Source organism: Panonychus citri, unplaced genomic scaffold (assembly GCF_014898815.1).
Source record: "Panonychus citri isolate SS breed McGregor unplaced genomic scaffold, ASM1489881v1 Contig00136, whole genome shotgun sequence".
NCBI classification, from domain to species: Eukaryota; Metazoa; Arthropoda; class Arachnida; order Trombidiformes; family Tetranychidae; genus Panonychus; species Panonychus citri.
The window spans coordinates 1,558,960-1,578,701 of record NW_026515541.1 but is presented as its reverse complement, the minus strand read 5'-3'; the positions used below and the strand labels follow the sequence as shown (position 1 = coordinate 1,578,701).

Here is a 19,742-nt window from a genome sequence, read left to right as displayed (position 1 = left end):
ATTATCACTTAATTGTGCTTCTATTTTGATTGTGAAAAACAGTAAATATGTTTTGGACCAAACTTTTCATTCCAGTTATAATCATGTTGCTGAATTTCTCGTCAATGAAAGCTGACAGAAGCTCTTTAATCAATTCAAACCACAAGCCTTTAGTCATGGAAGATGCTGTAATCAAAGAGGATAACACAAATTTTGAACAAGAAATTGAAGAAATCAAAGACGTTAACGAATCTCCCATCACGGACAGAAGCTCTTTAAACAATGAAAACGGTGATGTAGATAAAGGAGATATCAGAAAGTTTAAAAAAGAAAGGAAAGCCTTGAAAAACATAAGAATCAAAGACGATGAAAACGAATCTCCCATCACGGACAGAAACCCTTTAATCAGTCCGAACTTCAAACCTTTACCGATGACAGAAAAGCATCAACCTAGTGGTGAAAACATCTCCTTACAAACGTTGAATTCTGGAACTATTGGCTTGGAAAATGAAAATGAGCTAGACGATAAATCTTTCAACACGGACAGAAGCTCTTTAAACAATGAAAACGGTGATGGAGATAAAATAGATGACAGAAAGTATAAAAAAGAAAGGAAAGGCTTGAAAATCATATTAATAGAAGACAAAGACGATGAAAAATCTTACAACATAAACAGAAGCCTTTTAGACAAGGCATTCCGATTGGCGATGATAAAAGCACATACAAAGGAGATATTGAGGCTTCATAATTGAATCTTTGTGCTCTTTTCCTGTAATTTGTCTTATTTGTATTCATTATCAGCTAAAAATAAGAAATAAAACGCGCATTAATGTCCACAAGCATCGACTTACAGTATCGATGCTCTTTTAAACTTTTGCAACAATTTAAATTAACTACAATGCATGTATTTGTATCAATCACCTTCGCGTTTGTTTAATCTCATTCGAACTACCAAAGAAAACTTTAAATGAGGATTTAGGTTTATAAATGATCCATGATGAATTGTCGAATCTCTTGTAATAAAAGTTGATTGTTCTTCCAATGAGCATGCCGTTTTAATTATTCTGGTAAAAAAAGTTTTCTTTGGTAGCTCGATTATTATTTCTATTATTATCTAATTGTTCACTTTTTGAAATCAAATAAGCAAATGATCATCCTTGTTAATCCCCATCTGCTTGATGGGAATTTCATGAGGCTGATCAGAATTTTTGGAAATCATCCAGGGCAAAATAGCGCTTAAAATTGTGAATTTTTTTGTATTTTCTTTAAATTTTGCCTGGATCGATTTCTAGGAATTCTGATCAGCCTAATGATATCGCTATATCGCTATATGAGGTCACCCTCCCTATCCTCATCTGCAGCGCCATCCACATCCGTAGCTCCAGCGATATGCTCATTCAAATGCTTGAAGGTTGAAGGTTTTAAAGAGATTGAATATGCTTGACCATCAGAAATCTGATCAGATGAGAAAAAGTTAGTAATCAATTGATTGATCAGAAAAGAGAAACATGGAAACAAATATAATTAATTAACGTGATTGCAGTTAAAAGAATAGTAAAGAATAGAAAAACTGACCATAATGGAGAAGAACAATCAATGGAAAGATAATTAGAAGCAACTGATAACCTAATTAGGAGAAAATTAAAATCGCAATCAAATAAATTGTAGAAAAGAAAACGGTTTTATAATAACCGCCTTAACCCGCCAAAAGAAAACCGGGAACTCGAATTGTTTTGTTTCCATTTGTGGACACATTTTCTTTTCATATCCAATTGATTGTTTTTTTTAATTTTTTCTCTCTGATTGTTTAATTTAAATTTTTGTTTCTTTGTTTTTTAAATTATTTCTCTCTGTGAACAATGTTAATTAGTAGGAAAAGAAAGCTTGATAATCTTAGTCCTCCATCAAGTGTTGTTACCAATTTGTCTTTGTCAACACCTTCATCTGTAAACAACAACAACAACAATGGAGGAACAATTAAATTTGAGGAGAATATTTCTTCAACTGATTTGGTAATTTCTGAATTGGATAAAATATATAATGGAGATACAAATTGTTCTAATGGTGTTAATAATGAAAATCAAGGTTTAGATGATTTTACATATGATCTAGATGATGGAATTATTGGTGATTTAAGTTCAAGTTTATCTGAGGAAGAATCTCCATTTGATTTGAAATGTTTCCATCGATTTGAGGTTCTATCAGTGGAGAAACAATTGAACAATAAAATCCTTCTTCTTAAGTTAAATCATCCTGCTACTCACCGGGAATATAATTGCCAATTATCTGGTCAATGGGCTCTCAGTGAGATTACCCATCAAGATATTGTTCATATTCAAAGTGAAATTTTTGAAAATGATACATTTTTTATTGATAATCAACAAGGATTCATCACAATTAATCCTGACACTTTGATTACATCAACCTTACTTTCCAGTTCAGTATTTTGTATGAGAAAAGCTTGGCTTGGTGAACAGTTTAAAGGATGGGGATTCGGTAATAAATACATGCTTATTGGAAACATTGTCCATACACTTTTTCAAAAGGCGATTACTGCAAGTGTAAAAACTAATGATGACCTGGATAAATTGCTACAACAAATTGCCAATCAAAGGGACACAATAATGGAATGTTTCGTTTCCAATATAACAATTGCTCAATTAATATCGGAAGTTCAAGTTTACATACCAAGTATAATAGAATGGTTAGAAAAATATATCCACAAAGGACCGAGCCCATTGGAAGATGATCTTACCCACCGAGTAAAAGTTGTTTCTGTTCACGATATTGAGGATAACATTTGGTGTCCTTCTTTTGGTACCAAAGGTAAAATCGATGTAACTCTTGAGGTTGAAATACATTCTAATACAAAGCGAAATGTTGTTCTACCTCTTGAATTGAAAACGGGTCGACCAAGTTTCTCTTCTGAACATATTGGTCAAATTTCACTTTACTCCATGATGATGAACAATCGTGTCTCTGGTCAAGGTGATGGTGGCCTTTTACTTTACCTCAAAGAAAAACCTCGAATGAAACTTAATTCAATTAAACGACCAGTTGCTTCAGCATTATTACAAAAACGAAATGAACTTGCCTTCTACCTCAATAGACCGAAAACAGGACCAACACCGAAAGATTCAGCCCATTCTTGTGGAAAGTGTGAACACCTTCTTGATTGTTGTCTTACCCTTAAAGCATTTGAACCTCAAGTCCTTTCGTCTACTCATATTATGGCAAATGAGTTGGTTCCTAATGTATTAGTACATTTATCGAGAGAGGATATTGAATTTTTCGCACATTGGATCAGTCTAATTCAATTGGAAATTTCGGAAAATAAAAGATTGGGAAATGATCCGTTCTTTTGGAGTGAATCATCGGAAGTGTGTGAAGCTAAAGGTCTTGGACTTGGTGCTTTAACTATTCACACTTGTGGTGAAGAAAGTGTTGTCCTTCGTCGAAAATGTTTTCCTGGAACTCAACCAGTTTCACTAACAATCTACTGTTCTGATTTGACGGGCGAAAGAGTTGCCATCAGTTTGGACGAAAGTGTCACCTCATCAGTTCCCTCTAATGTTGCTTTCATGATCGGTTTTGTAGAGAGAATGGATTCCAATGAGATCGAAGTTTCCATTGAAAGGCCAGTTAAACATATTAACAATCAATCGATTATGCGAATCGATATTCTCAAATATTCTCAAATCTATTCAACCAATTACGATAACATTTTACGATTGATGTCTGATGATGATCATACGAAAAGACTTCGAGATCTTGTTGTCCACGAATCAGTTGCTCGCTATAAAAGCAAATTTAATCGATCAATCGTTGAGATAGCAAAGAAGATAATCCGACCACTCAATACTCAACAACAAAAAGCAGTACTTAAAGTAATCAACACTGAAGATTATCTCTTGATCCGTGGTACTCCAGGTTCTGGTAAAACATCAGTAATCGTGGCCATTGTACGAATGTTAATCGAAATGGGTCGAACGGTTCTAATCACTAGTCATACTCACGCTGCCGTGGACAATATATTATGTAAATTGTTAGAACACAAAGTTGACTTTGTTCGTGTTGGATCAAACTTTAGAATTCACCCAAGTTTAACTGATTTTTCGATGGCAAATAAGACGAAAGGAATCAATTCTCCCGAAGAATTGAGGAGTTTTTATTCCAAAATAAAAGTCGTAGCTTCAACTTGTCTTGGTGTCAATTCTGAGCCTCTTTTTGCTCATAGGAAATTTGATTATTGTCTAATTGATGAGGCATCTCAAGTACTTTTACCAACAACCCTTGGTCCGCTTTTCGCTTGTGATAAATTCATCTTGGTCGGTGATGAGAAACAACTACCACCCGTGGTTAGAAATCGATCTGCCAAAGAAGGTGGACTAGAGAATAGTTTATTTTCCCGTTTATTGACCAAAGAATCTTCTTCACTCCAACTATCAATTCAATATCGTATGAATTCAGAAATTGTCACCATTCCTAGTAAATTATTTTACGATGGTGCTCTTGCCTGTGGAAATGCACAAATTGCCTCCGCAGTTTTACCCGAACCCAAAGTTAAGGTCACCACGGGTTTATCTTGGTTAGATCAAGTTTTATCCTGTCAACTATCAAAATCGTTTCTATTTCTTAATACTGATCAAATCGATCACGACGAAGATGCTGAATATTCAGGCTTCATTGAGAATACAATTGAAGCTGATTTAGTTTGTTTCATTGTTCAACAATTAGTTGAACATATTGGATTAACTTATCAACAAATTGGAGTGATTAGTCCTTTCCAGAAGCAAGTTTCCTTGATTAAGAAGAAGTTGGAAAATCCAGAGATATTTGTTAATTCAGTTGATCAATACCAGGGAAAGGAAAAAGATTGTATTCTAATATCTTGTGTTAAATTTAATCGTGATTCAAATTTAATTGTCAGTAATGAAGAAATTTTATCCGATGAGAGGCGAGTTAACGTGGCGATTACTCGAGCATCTAAAAAGTGTATCTTAATTGGTAGTCAATCAACTCTTAAATTATATGAACCATTTTCCCGTTTATTTGATCTCCTTCGAGCTGATCAAATAATTGAGCTACCAAAGAAAACTTTTTCACCAGAATAATCAAGAGAGCTCATTGCAATAACAATCAACTTTTGCTATGTAAAAATTTAAATTAACTACAATGCATGTATTAGCCTTATCAATAGTTTTTTTAATTTCAATGATACTCTTTTTTAATTGCATGAACTTTAATGATTGTAATTATTTATCGTTCAATTTTTTCTAATTGTTTGAATTCTAATTTTTTTGTCAATCAAACAAATAAATGATCATCCTTGTTAACCACAATCCGCTTGATCTAATTGTAACCAAGTAAGTATTGTACAGGCCTCAATTTTTGATAAATTATCTATTTCTATTTGTAACAATATCAACAATGGTCAAGATAAACTTTTATTGACATTAAACAATTGAATTGAATATCATTCAGCAATTGGCTTTTTAAGCTTGACCATCAACCGGGTCAGCAAGAGATCAGTTTCTATTAATTACTATTCAAAAATAAGTCCCGACACTTTCGTACGAACGATCTAATTTTGAAGCGATTTTCCTTCATATTGAACAAATTTTTCTTCAAACGTGGACGATTAATTAGGAAAAAAGAAACTCAATCATCTAATTTTGCTTATACTCTCCTCATTTAGATACCGATAAATCATCATCAGACTCTCCATGACTGTTGACAACATCTTCCAATTTGATTAAATCTTTTCGACACTTTTTACATTTGAACATCGCTGTTAAAAAAGTTGAAAGTTTTTAAATGTAACTCTTTCTTCAATTTATTTAAATGTAAAGGCCTCTGGTAAATAAGAAAATCAATTTCCAAATAATTAGTTTGCACCAACATTAAAATCGTTAGACTGGTCTAGTTGATTGATAATTCACAACTTCTAATACTTAAAGTTCAGGACTATTTTGAATAATTAATTTTCATTAATTAGATCGGATGAGATTCAAGTTGAATCCACACACGGACTTTAGTTTACATCAAGAATTAGAAAAGAAAGTGTGTAATGCATTCAATAGGCACGAGAGTTATACCACTTCTGTTTCCGCTTTTTTTCCTCTTTCTTGTCAAATTAAAATTATTGAAATTTGATGGTCTTTTTTATTAGGGTTCAACAGAATCTTTTTATTAACTTCGATTACAGTCAACTACCTAATTTTGTCCGTTTTTTGTACGGCCGATTTAGAGAGCGGGCAATTCGAAAGGGTTAAAACTAATTAAATTTGTCGATCAAAAAAATATTTAACTTATTTAAATCTTTTAAATGACCATCAATTTAACTAGAAATATTGATTTCGATTTTTTTAAAATCAATTTGATAAGAATTAATTACAAAAAAATAATCACTCTAATTAAGACAATGGGGGGTAGTTCCGATTAAGAAGATGGAGCCACGACCGATCGGACAATTTTTTTTTTTTTTTTCTTTTTATCGCTCCTGATAAACTTTAATTTAATTAACTTTACCTGTGAATTTAAAATAAAATTTTGTGTAATTATTGTTCATTTCATCACACGGATCAAGTTGATACCGAGATTATGATGATACAACAGTTACTTTAGTTGTTTTTTGTTACTTTTAAAACTGAGCTATTATTGCGTCGTAATAATTTCAACCATTTTTGTTTTCTTGGTAAGTTTTGTTGGTAATTTGATACAACTTTCTTTTCTATCTCAAAATAACCCATTAAATAGGTACTTTGAATACATTTACTTTAAACACAATAATACAAATACAATTATTAAACAAATTTATAAAAAATTACCTCACATTTATAATCAAGATAATCATTTTCAAAGATTGAAATTCTAATATTTTCTCCTTTTCCTCGTATTATACCTAATGAGTTAAACTTATTTGGACCATCTCCACTTCCACCTCAACCCTTGGTACTTATTTACAATCATCAAATTGGACCTTTGGACAATCAAACTAACCACCAGTCAATTAATATAATTTGTAAATTTTCTTTTGTTTTTACCTAATAATTTGTAAACCAAATCTATTGTAATTTCCCTCCCTGAAGTTGTCTGGAACAACTTTCCTCCACAGGAGGAGCTACAGCACATACCCTGTAGCTTTAATGTTAACTCATTGCACTAAGGTGCCCACAATAAATTTTAGGTAGGACAAAATTAGGTAGTTGACTGTAACTATCAATTTATTCACTTTTTGAGTAAAATTCGATTTGAACTTTTAATCGAGTACAGTAGTTTATTTATCTCAATTATTGCTACATCTTATTCTATAATATATTGTCGTAGATTTTTAACCTCCCGTTCATTTCCCGTTGCCTCCATTACCATTCTTAGCAGCAGCGTAAGTAGATACTGAAACAGGCAAGGAAGGATTTCCAAAACTTTCTTTAACATAACTCTGACTAGAAGCAGCCGCAGGACCACCTTGGGGGTAGCCTCCTGAACCAACCTGACCGCCAGTAGAAGGACCATCAGAAACATGAACATCATCAGGAGCCAAAATTTCGGACACAGCTGAAGCTAAGGCCAGTTCATTAGCTTCAAGTTGATGATCAGTCAGCTTTCGACCTTTACTGACTGAATTATTGAGTCTAGCTTGTATTATATCAATTGCTGCCATGAGATCATCCAATCTATCACCAGTTAATCTCCCTGAAGCAATAGCCACTCTCAATGATTCAATGGCAGACTCAATTGAATAAGCATTTGGTTGTAACTCTGGAGATTGGCTATGACCTCTCGTAATCGTTAAAATAGAAATACATATAATCACAAAGATAAAACTTGAATATTTCGACAAATTCATACTTAGATTTTTAAATCAATCGACACTTCAATGATTTTTGGTACACTTGTTAGATTTTTACGTCAACTAATGGAGAAAAACATTTGTTGAAATTTCTTTTATATTACATGTATTAACAAAGTAAGAGTAAAATTGATCTACTGGTGTGCAAATTTAATTAATTCTGATTCTATTATTTTGTATAAAACTAGTTAGATGATTGTTCAGGTGATTCTAGAAAATTCCAATACCTTATTCATATTATTTGCTGTTTAAACACAATCAACATTAAGAACCAAGATTGTTGTTTATCATCTCGAGTTTAGGTTAAGGTAAATAATCCGATTTCGTCTTTTTAATTTATTCAATTTTTTATTCGTTGAGCTTTTTTCGTCCTCTCTGACACTCCTTGTATCATCTTTCTCTCACTCCTTCCTCCCTCCTTGTCTCTTGAATATCTCAAAGTTTGTCCGTAAGTCCGTCAGTTGTACAACGTTCAGTTGATTTTTTATCGGCTTTTATCTTGAGTCTTATCCGATTTTCTTATTTTTTCATGACTTGAATTTCGCGCACTTTTCCAATTAAAGAGCCTCAGGTATCCGATCCATAGTTTTATCTAGAAAAAAATCCCATCGGTGATTGGGTAAGACTCAATTTTCAGCTGATTTTTTTCTCGGCTTAAGGTTCGGTTTGATTGTCTCAGGCCCTCCGGGCCTTTCTTTGGTCATGGTGACCCTTATTAGCGAAGACCTAACCTAACCTAATTTAAACAAACACAATTAACTGAACAATTAAGTCCATTTTCATATGTAGCTTGAACTTTAAGCCGAAAAAAATCAGCTGAAAATTGAAAATATCGAGCTGACGGACATATCTTGAGTCTTACCCCTTTTCGTTATGTTTTTTTCTTTGACAATTTTTGTTTTTTTTTGTTTCTCTTTTATTAGGCTGACAAATTGTCAGTGACAATCTTAGAGTAACTTTATGTTCACCAGAAAAGCGTAAACCCAAACCTGATGATCCAAATACACACAAATTTGGAACTTTATTTACTGATCATTTACTATCAATCAGATGGACTCTTGAAAAGGGTTGGGACGATCCAGAGATTATCCCTTTTCAGAATTTTAGTCTTCATCCTGCAACTAAAACTTTACATTATTCTCAAAATGTGAGCAATTTATTAGCTGTTCGTCCCTTCCTAATTTTAATTGTTTGATCTTATTCATTTTAGCTTTTTGAAGGTTTAAAATGCTACCGTGGCGATGATGGTAAGATTAGACTTTTTCGACCTGAAAAGAACATGGAAAGGATGGTTACTAGTGCTAAAAGATCCTGCTTGGATTCGAGCTTGGCCTGGAGGCGCTGGTTCAAACAAATCAGCTCCCAATTATGGACCCACTTTATCAATACAGAAAAACGCCGTAAACAAGGGATGTCATCAAGTCTTATGGTTATTTGGAGATGACGAACAATTAACTGAGGCCGGTGCTATGAATATCTTTGCATTTTTGATTAACGATAAAGGAGAAAAAGAATTGATAACACCGCCATTGGAACAAGGTGTCATTTTACCAGGAATTACTAGAGATTCAATTCTTACAATTACAAGAGATTGGGTTAGTCATTGACTTTCACATTTTAATCTCTCCCGCAAACTTTATCAAAGATTTTAACATTTTCTCGATCTTTTTTTCTTTCAGAATCAATTCAAAGTTACTGAGAGAAAAATAACAATGGACGAAGTGATCAAGACTCTTGAACAAGGTCGATTATTGGAAATGTTTGGAGCGGGAACAGCGGCTGTTGTCAGTCCAATCAGTAGGATTAACTACCAGGACAAAGATTATCTAATTCCGACCATGAAAAGTAAAATCGCGATCGCGCAGTATAAGAATTAACAGGTAACTAGTCACCTAATTTAATTCTAATTGTGTGAGATACTTACTCCAGAACTGCAGCAATACATAAATTAGGAGGTAAAGTTGTTGGTAAATCTTTGAGAGAATGAACAACAAAATCAATTGATCCATCTAATAATCCCTCTTCCAATTCCTTGGTGAACAAAGCTTTAGAACCGATTTGTGATAATGGTTGATCTAAAATGTGATCGCCGGTAGTTGATCTTTCAATTAGCTCATATTCATAGTCTTTATCGGAGCAAAGGTTAATCCTTTGTTTTCTTTATCTGTTCAATTGTTGTTTCCATTGGTGAATTATTGGCAATTATCACCATGAGTTTATTTACAATTTCTTCGGGACATCTTGTAAATCATCATTGGAATGACGTATATTTTTTATTTACTAATCAGTTTCAACCAAAGAGTAATAGTAATGTGCGATTATTGAATTTTCCAATAATCGATTGTGACGCAATAATTTAAAATTATTAATTTTTATCAAAATCGATGTTTAGCTTCAAATCATCGACATCGAAATTTCCTTCGATCATCGATGACCATAAACATCACTACTCTCTCTTACCCTTAGTCTTTGGTTTCAACTTGAAACTTTCAACCTTGTGATTACCATGCTTTCTGTGAATCAATTGCTCGCTGGTTTGTTGTGATTTTCTTCCTCCATGTTTACCATTTTGATTCTTTTCGTTTAAATTGTAAGTATTACAATTTGTTGTTTTTATTCGAGCTAAAGAGAAAAGAGAAGAACCAAAAGCAGAATTATCATTACATGTTCTCCTAATATTGATAAACTTTATTACCCCTCAACTCGGTGATTTAAATCATTTCCTTGTCAACGTCAAACTTTTTCATTTGATTGTTAAATTGATTGTTTCTTTTGCTCTGATTCTGTTTAACTTTAGATTCTATTTTAATATGTGGTGCCCTAAACGCAGGAGAATTGATTCAACTGAAAGTGGTGATGGTGATAAGGGAAACACCATTGGACTCGGTGGAGATGAACCTCCAATTAAGATGCGTGTTGGCTCAAGGAAAAGTGCACTTGCTTTGATTCAGAGTAGATTTGTCATACAAGAGATTAGAAAATCTCCATTCGATTTGAAACGTTTCCACCGATTCGAGATTGCATCATTGGAAAAACAATTGAACAATAGAATCCTTCTTCTGAAGTTAAATCATCCTGCCACTCGCCGGGAATATAACTGCCAATTGTCTGGCCAATGGGCTCTCAGTGAGATTACCCATGGAGATATTGTTCATATTCAGTGTGAAATTTTTGAAAATGATACATTTTTCATTGATAATCAACAAGGATTCATCACAATCAATCCTGACACCTTGATCACGTCAACCTTAATTTCCAGTTCAGTATTTTGTATGAGAAAAGCTTGGCTAGGTGAACAGTTTAAAGGCCGGGGATTCGGTAATAAATACATGTTAATTGGAAACATTGTCCACTCACTTTTTCAAAAGGCAATTACTGCTTGTGTAAAACCAAATTTTGACTTGGATAAATTGCTACAACAAATTGCGGTTCAAAGGGAAACCATTAGGGAATGTTTCGTTTCCAAAATAACCATTGATCAATTAATATCGGAAGTTCAAGTTTATCTACCAAGTATCATGGAATGGATAGAAAAATATATCCACAAAGGACCGAGCCCATTGGAAGATGATCTTACCCACCGAGTAAAAGTTGTTTCTGTTCACGATATTGAGGATAACATTTGGTGTCCTTCTTTTGGTACCAAAGGTAAAATCGATGTTACTCTTGAGGTTGAAATACATTCTAATACAAAGCGAAATGTTGTTCTACCTCTCGAATTGAAAACGGGTCGACCAAGTTTCTCTTGTGAACATATTGGTCAAATTTCACTTTACTCCATGATGATGAACAATCGTGTCTCTGGTCAAGGTGATGGTGGCCTTTTACTTTACCTCAAAGAAAAACCTCGAATGAAACTCAATTCAATTAAACGACCAGTTGCTTCAGCATTACTACAAAAACGAAATGAACTTGCCTTCTACCTCAATAGACCGAAAACAGGACCAACACCGAAAGATTCAGCCCATTCTTGTGGAAAGTGTGAACACCTTCTTGATTGTTGTCTTACCCTTAAAGCATTTGAACCTCAAGTCCTTTCGTCTACTCATATTATGGCAAATGAGTTGGTTCCTAATGTATTAGTACATTTATTGAGAGAGGATATTGAATTTTTCGCACATTGGATCAGTCTAATTCAATTGGAAATTTCGGAAAATAAAAGACTAGGAAATGATCCTTTCTTTTGGAGTGAATCATCGGAAGTGCGTGAAGCTAAAGGTCTTGGACTTGGTGCTTTAACTATTCACACTTGTGGTGAAGAAAGTGTTGTCCTTCGTCGAAAATGTCTTCCTGGAGCTCAACCAGTTTCTTTAACAATCTACTGTTCCGATTTGACAGGCGAAAGAGTTGCCATCAGTTTGGACGAAAGTGTCACCTCATCAGTTCCCTCTAATGTTGCTTTCGCTATCGGTTTTGTAGAGAAAATGGATTCCAATGAGATCGAAGTTTCCATTGAAAGGCCAGTTAAACATATTAACAATCAATCGATTATGCGAATCGATATTCTCAAATATTCTCAAATCTATTCAACCAATTACGATAACATTTTACGATTGATGTCTGATGATGATCATACGAAAAGACTTCGAGATCTTGTTGTCCACGAATCAGTTGCTCGCTTTAAAAGCAAATTTAATCGATCAATCGTTGAGATAGCAAAGAAGATAATCCGACCACTCAATACTCAACAACAAAAAGCAGTACTTAAAGTAATCAACACTGAAGATTATCTCTTGATCCGTGGTACTCCAGGTTCTGGTAAAACATCAGTAATCGTGGCCATTGTACGAATGTTAATCGAAATGGGTCGAACGGTTCTAATCACTAGTCATACTCACGCTGCCGTGGACAATATATTATATAAATTGTTAGAACACAAAGTTGACTTTGTTCGTGTTGGATCAAACTTTAGAATTCACCCAAGTTTAACTGATTATTATATGGCAAATAAAACGAAAGGAATCAATTCACCCGAAGAATTGGGAAATTTTTATTCCAAAATAAAAGTCGTAGCTTCAACTTGTCTTGGTGTCAATTCTGAGCCTCTTTTTGCTCATAAGAAATTTGATTATTGTCTAATTGACGAGGCATCTCAAGTACTTTTACCAACAACCCTTGGTCCACTTTTCGCTTGTGATAAATTTATCCTGGTCGGTGATGAGAAACAACTACCACCGGTGGTCAGGAATCGATCTGCCAAAGAAGGTGGACTAGAGAGTAGTTTATTTTCCCGTTTATTAACCAAAGAATCGTCTTCACTTCAACTATCAATTCAATATCGTATGAATTCAGAAATTGTCACCATTCCTAGTAAATTATTTTACGATGGTGCTCTTGCCTGTGGAAATCCACAAGTCGCCTCAGCAGTTTTACCCGAACCCAAAGTTAAGGTCACCACGGGTTTATCTTGGTTAGATCAAGTTTTATCCTGCCAACTATCAAAATCGTTTCTATTTCTTAATACTGATCTAATCGATCACGACGAAGATGCTGAATATTCAGGCTTCATTGAGAATACAATTGAAGCTGATTTAGTTTGTTTTATTGTTCAACAATTAGTCGAACACATTGAATTATCTTATGGACAAATTGGAGTAATTAGCCCTTTCCAGAAGCAAGTTTCCTTGATTAAGAAGAAGTTGGACAACCCAGAAATATTTGTTAATTCAGTTGATCAATACCAGGGAAAGGAAAAAGATTGTATTCTAATATCTTGTGTGAAATTTAATCGTGATTCAAATCTAATTGTCAGTAAGGAAGAAATTTTATCCGATGAGAGGCGAGTTAACGTGGCGATTACTCGAGCATCTAAAAAGTGTATCTTAATTGGTAATCGATCAACTCTTAAATTATATGAACCATTTTCCCGTTTATTTGATCTCCTTCGAGCTGATCAAATAATCGAGCTACCAAAGAAAACTTTTTCACCGGAATAATTAAGAGAGCTCATTTCAAGAACAATCAACTTTTGCATCGTATGAATTCAGATTAACTACAATTCATGTATTAACCTTATCAATAGTTTTTTTAATTTCAATGATACTCTTTTTTAATTGCATGAACTTTAATCATTGTAATTATTTATTGTTCAATTTTTTGACTTCAAACAAATAAATGATCATTCTTGTTAATCATCATTTGCTTGATGTTTAGTAGCTCACAGGTAATTATTGTCAATTGCGAATGACGAGAACCAAAAAGATCGGGAAATGTCCTCTAAACTATTATGATAAATTTTTGGTTTGAATTCCTGTGCGTATTTTTAGTTTTTCGACTTTTAAAAAAGACTTTTTCGCGGAGCGATAATCAGCAAAATTTGGAACCTCTTGGCTTCGACGAATTACTCAATTGCACGGAAGACCCTCATTGAAATCAAATGATCCCAACTGAGCTCCACATTTGTGAGGACAACTAGATTTACTTTTGGTTCATAATGAACAATCAATTCGGTCCACAATCCAGGTAATTGAGTTGATAATCCTCATTTAGATACCGATAAATCATCATCAGACTCTCCATAGCTATTGACAACATCTTCCAATTTGATTAATCTTTTCGACATTTTTTTTATATTTGAACATCGCTGTTAAAAAGGTTGAAAGTCTTCGGATGTCACTTTTTTGTGGCTCCATTCAAGGACCAAAGCCTCGAGTAAAAAGACAAATCGATGCTCACTATTAAACAATTAATTTGCACCAGCGCCAAAATCGTTAGAATTGAGTTAAATTCGTGTTTTATTCGGTTTTCCAGTTAATGGAAAAGCTCTTAAATCATTATTGTTGAGATTAAGAGAAGAAATTAAAGAATCGGTAAGGCTCAAAGTGTGTCCGTAAGTCCATCAGTTGTCCACGTTCAGTTGATTTTTTATCGGCTTTTATGAGTCTTATCCGATTTTCTCATGATTTGAATTTCGCGCACTTTTCCAATTAAAGAGCCTCAGGTATCCGATCTATAGTTTTATCTAGAAAAAAATCCCATCGGTGATTGATAATCAGTTTGACCTTGTTTACGTTTTTATTTAATCGTTAATTGTTGATCTTTTTTAGAAAAAAAAGTTGATTATTATTGTTAATTATTTTTCGAATAAATTTATTCCATTTAAACTGTGATCAAATATGTTTCCACGTTCCCTGAGGCTTTCACATAGGTTTTTATCTACTGTTAACTCATCAACTTTTAAGGTAACTTTTTGTCTTTTCGTTATGTTTTTTTCTTTGACAATTTTTGTTTTTTTTTGTTTCTCTTTTATTAGGCTGACAATCTTAGAGTAACTTTATGTTCACCAGAAAAGCGTAAACCCAAACCTGATGATCCAAATACACACAAATTTGGAACTTTATTTACTGACCATTTACTATCAATCAGATGGACTCTTGAAAAGGGTTGGGACGATCCAGAGATTATCCCTTTTCAGAATTTTAGTCTTCATCCTGCAACTAAAACTTTACATTATTCTCAAAACGTGAGCAATTTATTAGCTGTTCGTCCCTTCCTAATTTTTCTAATTGTTTGATCTTATTCATTTTAGCTTTTTGAAGGTTTAAAATGCTACCGTGGGGATGATGGTAAGATTAGACTTTTTCGACCTGAAAAGAACATGGAGAGGATGGTTACTAGTGCTAAAAGAGCTTCTCTCGCAACATTTAATCCTGATGAATTACTCAAGTGCCTTAAAAAGTTTATAATGGTTGATGCTGATTGGGTTCCATCTCTTCCAAACACTTCCCTGTACATACGGCCAACTTTCATGGGAATCGAACCAACTTTAGGTGTTAATTCAGCTGACGAAGCTCTTTTGTTTGTAATATTTAGTCCCGTTGGTGCCTATTTTGGTACTAAAATAGTTCCGGTTTCACTCTTAGCCGATCCTGCTTGGGTTCGAGCTTGGCCTGGAGGCGCTGGTTCAAATAAATTAGCTTCCAATTATGGACCCACTTTATCAATACAGAAAAACGCCGTAAACAAGGGATGTCATCAAGTCTTATGGTTATTTGGAGATGACGAACAATTAACTGAGGCTGGTGCTATGAATATCTTTGCATTTTTGATTAACGATAAAGGAGAGAAAGAATTGATAACACCGCCATTGGAACAAGGTGTCATTTTACCAGGAATTACTAGAGATTCAATTCTTACAATTACAAGAGATTGGGTTAGTTATTGACTTTCACATTTTCATCTCTCCCGCAAACTTTATCAAAGATGTTAACATTGTCTCGGTCTTTTTTTCTTTCAGAACCAATTCAAAGTTACTGAGAGAAAAATAACAATGGACGAAGTGATCAAGACTCTTGAACAAGGTCGATTATTGGAAATGTTTGGAGCGGGAACAGCGGCTGTTGTCAGTCCAATCAGTAGGATTAACTACCAGGACAAAGATTATCTAATTCCGACCATGGAAAGTAAAGACGCGATCGCACAGAAATTATTGAAAACAATTATGGACATTCAATATGGTCGAATTGAATATAAAAATTGGACTCAAATTGTTTGTTAAAATGTAACAATTCAATTTCTACCAGAAGCACAATCCATCGTCAAATTTTAAACTAATACCAATTGCCAACAAATCAAAGTCATTCCAAAAGTTTTACAATAATAACCAACAACTTAGTTCCGACAGCAATATAATTAATATAAGAAAACCTAAAGAAACTTTCAAAACCAACTAATTATCCGTCAAACTATCAAGATGACATTGAAACAAATCAAATCAAATTAATTGACAAAAACAAGTGTCAAAAACAACAACAACAACAACTAATATTAAGCAACTTGATCAACAAACTGATTTAATGTTATCGATATTAAACTAATTAATATAACGACTTAAACCATCGACAAAAATAATAAAGTAATAACAATAATTGTTTACAAACAATTCGGGTGAACAAAAAATCAACAATTCCAACAATTAAAATGAAAACAAAACATGAAAAAGTGAAAGTGAATAAAAAAAATAATCAATGAATAAAAAAGCTCGGAGCAAAAATGGAAGTTAACAATTAGTTAATCATGGTGAAGATAAACCAGAATCAAGGTAACCTCGAACCTTGGATTCATTGGATTAGAAACCTAATTATCTACCCTGAGGCTAAATAATATTCATTACGTAAGAAATATATAAAAAAATTAAGTGAAGGAATCAAGAAAATGATCAACCAACAATTTAAATTGAAAATAATATCAAACATCTGACCGTTTATCTAGTTACCCAAAAACAAAGTGGAAAACCAGTTCGATAAGATTTCATGTTGATTAAGATGATGATCATCATCATGATACCAGTTTTTCAGTCATCATCTTAATCAACATCACAATTTAAATCTCTCATTGAGTTTACCAAACAAAATGTTCATTAGCCTGAAGCGATTTCACTTTTTCCCGAATCAACATTCAAATACCATTTAACTGGTCGTCGTAATACATTTAACTTACAAATTTTGCTTTTACTTGATTATAATTAAAACTTGATTCTGATTTTGATCATCATCATCATCGGCGAAAAAAAAATCAACAATTTATTAATAATCTTATTGATTGTACAGAAAAAAGTTTGTTAATCAACTGAAAGAAAACAACAAATTTATTTAACTAATATTATCCCCGCGATTATATTGCTACTGTTTCTGTTGATTAAATTGCAATTAGATTTAATTTGATTTGCGTTTGAATTGTTTGAGATTAAGTTGCAATTTAATTGCTGGTTTCAATTTCAATCCTTTTTCTCTGGCAATTTAATCATAATTATAAGTCTAAATGTCTTTGTATCAAATTGTTGATTAGTCCAAGATGAGATTTTACCTTGAGCCTTGGATTTAATTTAAATTGTGTTGATTTAAAGTTGGATTTTTTACCATTAAATTCAATTGCCTTGAGCGTAAGTTAACAATTAACTATTAGTATAAATTATCAATGATTTAAATTAAATCAATCATTTGAAATTTACCAATAAACTGTTGATTGCTGATTGATTATGATAACTGTGATTGTTATATAATTTTCACTCCATTAGTTTAATTGAAAATGTATTTACGTTGAGTTGGTTAAATTGTTTCAATTGTGATTGAATTTGAATCGATATCAAATTGGCAATCATAGGGAAGTGAGGAAAAAAATTAGCTAATTGTTACCTTGAAGAGTTGATTGTTGGTCAATTAATTACCGATCAATTGAAAGTTTAATTTAATTGAAATGATTAATTAACAATTACTACTAGTAATCTATTCATTGTTTCACAATTAAGCTTGATTATTTGAAGATGAAAATTCCCAATTTGATTTGGATTGTCAGGACAATCATCAGCCAATCATCACAACTGAACAATTTAAATGACAGTTAATTGTAAATCATCAGGACAACTGATTGCATTTAAATTCCTTAATTAACAATTTAAGGTTGATCAAACCACTAATCATCATAAACAATAACCATAGAGGTAAAAATTACCTTGATTACAATTAGAAAATTAATTGTTAGTAACATCAACGGTTGAGTAAATTAATCAACAATTAGTAATTCAAATTGAAAGTATTCTCATGAATTTAATCATACATAACAATTAAATCTACTAGAAAAATATCAACACAATTAATTAACGACGAAAGCAACAATCAACTAATCACTTGGGAAGGAAAAAGTTTCTGAGTCCGATTCAGTTACAAAGGAATGAGAAAGAAAAATGATCTTGTAGTCCAACAATTAACTAATCATAATCAAATTAACTAATCTATTTTCCTATGATGACCTGAAAGTTTTACTTTACAATTTATATAATTAGATTGTAATTTAATTTAATGATGATTTAAATTAAGATGACGATTCCCGCAAGGTAAATACAGTAAATGGTTATTAGGAAAATTTTATCTTCCAAGATAAAAAAAAGTTTCCTCATTGATTAACAATCATCTTTGCAATTAACTAAACATATTTAAACAATTTAACATTGAAGGCTACTTGATTAACATTATTATTATGATTAAATATCATCATCAACAACAATCAAGGTTACAATTTAATAATAATAATGTTAATCAAACTGTTGAAGAAGTGAAAATTTAATTTACAATATTGCTCATGAAAATTAGAAACAATATCTAATTATGATTGTTGTTGACAATAATAGTTAGTTAATTGTCTTCTTATTTAATTGTCCACGAGTTGCCCATCATTATAATCATCACCATTATCGTTATCAAAACAATCAACAATTAATTAATTTTATCATCGAACTTGAAAATGAGAGAGAGAGAGAAAAAAGTTCTAAGTTTTTTAATTTTTCTCTTGAAAGTTTAATTCTTATATTGGTGATTATTTAGTTTTCCCTCCGTTGACAATTAAGAGATTGAGATAATAATAATAATAATAGTACTAGCTAATTGTTGCTTAATCACTTGGTACCATGGTTGTTAATTTAGTTGACTCTCGGATTTAAATGCAATTATTAATTGTTGACGTTTAAAATCAGTTGATTGTTGATCAATTTTTTCAAGGGTAACCTTCAAGCTGATGTTACACTAATTGTTAACCTTGTTAGATTTACCTTTCAAATCATGATGATTAGCTGATCATCATCATCATCATCATCATCATACTGACCAAGGGAGATTAAGTCAATGTCCATACACATAGTTAATCGTAATTGATAAATTGTTGATTGTCTTATTGAAGAGAATCAATTTTCAATCTTACCTTGAGATTGTTTTTCTCAACTTTGGTTATGATTTGAAATCTTAAACACAATCTAAATTTACATTGACGATCGATTTGGAAATTAATTTATCTCTAAATTAAATCAAGCAATTAAATAAATATCAGATTAATCAGCTAATTAAATCGATATGATCAGTAAGTCAAACCGGAAAAACTTAGTTACTTTAATTTGAATCAAAAATTCTAGTTAATCAACAAG

The 19,742-nt window shown here is 32.6% G+C and overlaps 4 protein-coding genes across 5 annotated transcripts; all 4 read left to right on the top strand.

The window, feature by feature from the left end:
• The first annotated feature begins 1,721 nt into the window (after positions 1–1,721).
• On the top strand, positions 1,722–5,393 carry LOC128392734 (DNA replication ATP-dependent helicase/nuclease DNA2-like). The gene has a single exon (XM_053352815.1). The coding sequence runs from the start codon at positions 1,839–1,841 to the stop codon at positions 5,091–5,093; it is 3,255 nt and encodes a 1,084-aa protein (XP_053208790.1). The 5' UTR covers positions 1,722–1,838; the 3' UTR covers positions 5,094–5,393.
• A 3,366-nt stretch (positions 5,394–8,759) lies between these two features.
• Positions 8,760–10,359, top strand: LOC128392474 (branched-chain-amino-acid aminotransferase-like; the record flags this gene model as incomplete). Its single annotated transcript, XM_053352500.1, is given in 5 exon segments — positions 8,760–8,978; positions 9,042–9,134; positions 9,136–9,426; positions 9,511–9,711; positions 10,224–10,359. Coding segments are annotated over 4 exon segments (801 nt in total), but the record flags the coding sequence as incomplete, so codon positions are not given.
• LOC128392735 (DNA replication ATP-dependent helicase/nuclease DNA2-like) lies at positions 10,291–13,963 on the top strand. Of its 2 annotated transcripts, none has more exons than XM_053352816.1 (2): positions 10,291–10,421; positions 10,629–13,963. In XM_053352816.1, exon 2 carries the CDS (start codon positions 10,642–10,644, stop codon positions 13,765–13,767), a length of 3,126 nt encoding a protein of 1,041 aa, XP_053208791.1. In that variant the 5' UTR covers positions 10,291–10,421; positions 10,629–10,641; the 3' UTR covers positions 13,768–13,963. The 2 variants fall into 2 exon arrangements, with proteins under 2 accessions (XP_053208791.1, XP_053208792.1); XM_053352817.1 differs by lacking the exon at positions 10,291–10,421 and adding an exon at positions 10,442–10,537.
• Positions 13,964–14,806: 843 nt separating this feature from the next.
• Positions 14,807–16,659, top strand: LOC128392737 (branched-chain-amino-acid aminotransferase-like). The gene is made up of 4 exons (XM_053352818.1): positions 14,807–15,012; positions 15,084–15,293; positions 15,360–15,983; positions 16,068–16,659. Exons 1-4 carry the CDS (start codon positions 14,947–14,949, stop codon positions 16,326–16,328), a joined length of 1,161 nt encoding a protein of 386 aa, XP_053208793.1. The 5' UTR covers positions 14,807–14,946; the 3' UTR covers positions 16,329–16,659.
• The last annotated feature ends 3,083 nt before the right edge of the window (positions 16,660–19,742 follow it).

Bases quoted from the DNA above. Each gene is read 5' to 3' on its own strand.
- LOC128392734 (XM_053352815.1), top strand. From the start codon at position 1,839: ATGTTAATTAGTAGGAAAAGAAAGCTTGATAATCTTAGTCCTCCATCA.
- LOC128392735 (XM_053352816.1), top strand. From the start codon at position 10,642: ATGTGGTGCCCTAAACGCAGGAGAATTGATTCAACTGAAAGTGGTGAT.
- LOC128392737 (XM_053352818.1), top strand. From the start codon at position 14,947: ATGTTTCCACGTTCCCTGAGGCTTTCACATAGGTTTTTATCTACTGTT. The intron at 15,294-15,359 runs GTGAGCAATTTA...TATTCATTTTAG, and splicing joins CTTTACATTATTCTCAAAAC to CTTTTTGAAGGTTTAAAATG. The intron at 15,984-16,067 runs GTTAGTTATTGA...TTTTTCTTTCAG, and splicing joins TTACAATTACAAGAGATTGG to AACCAATTCAAAGTTACTGA.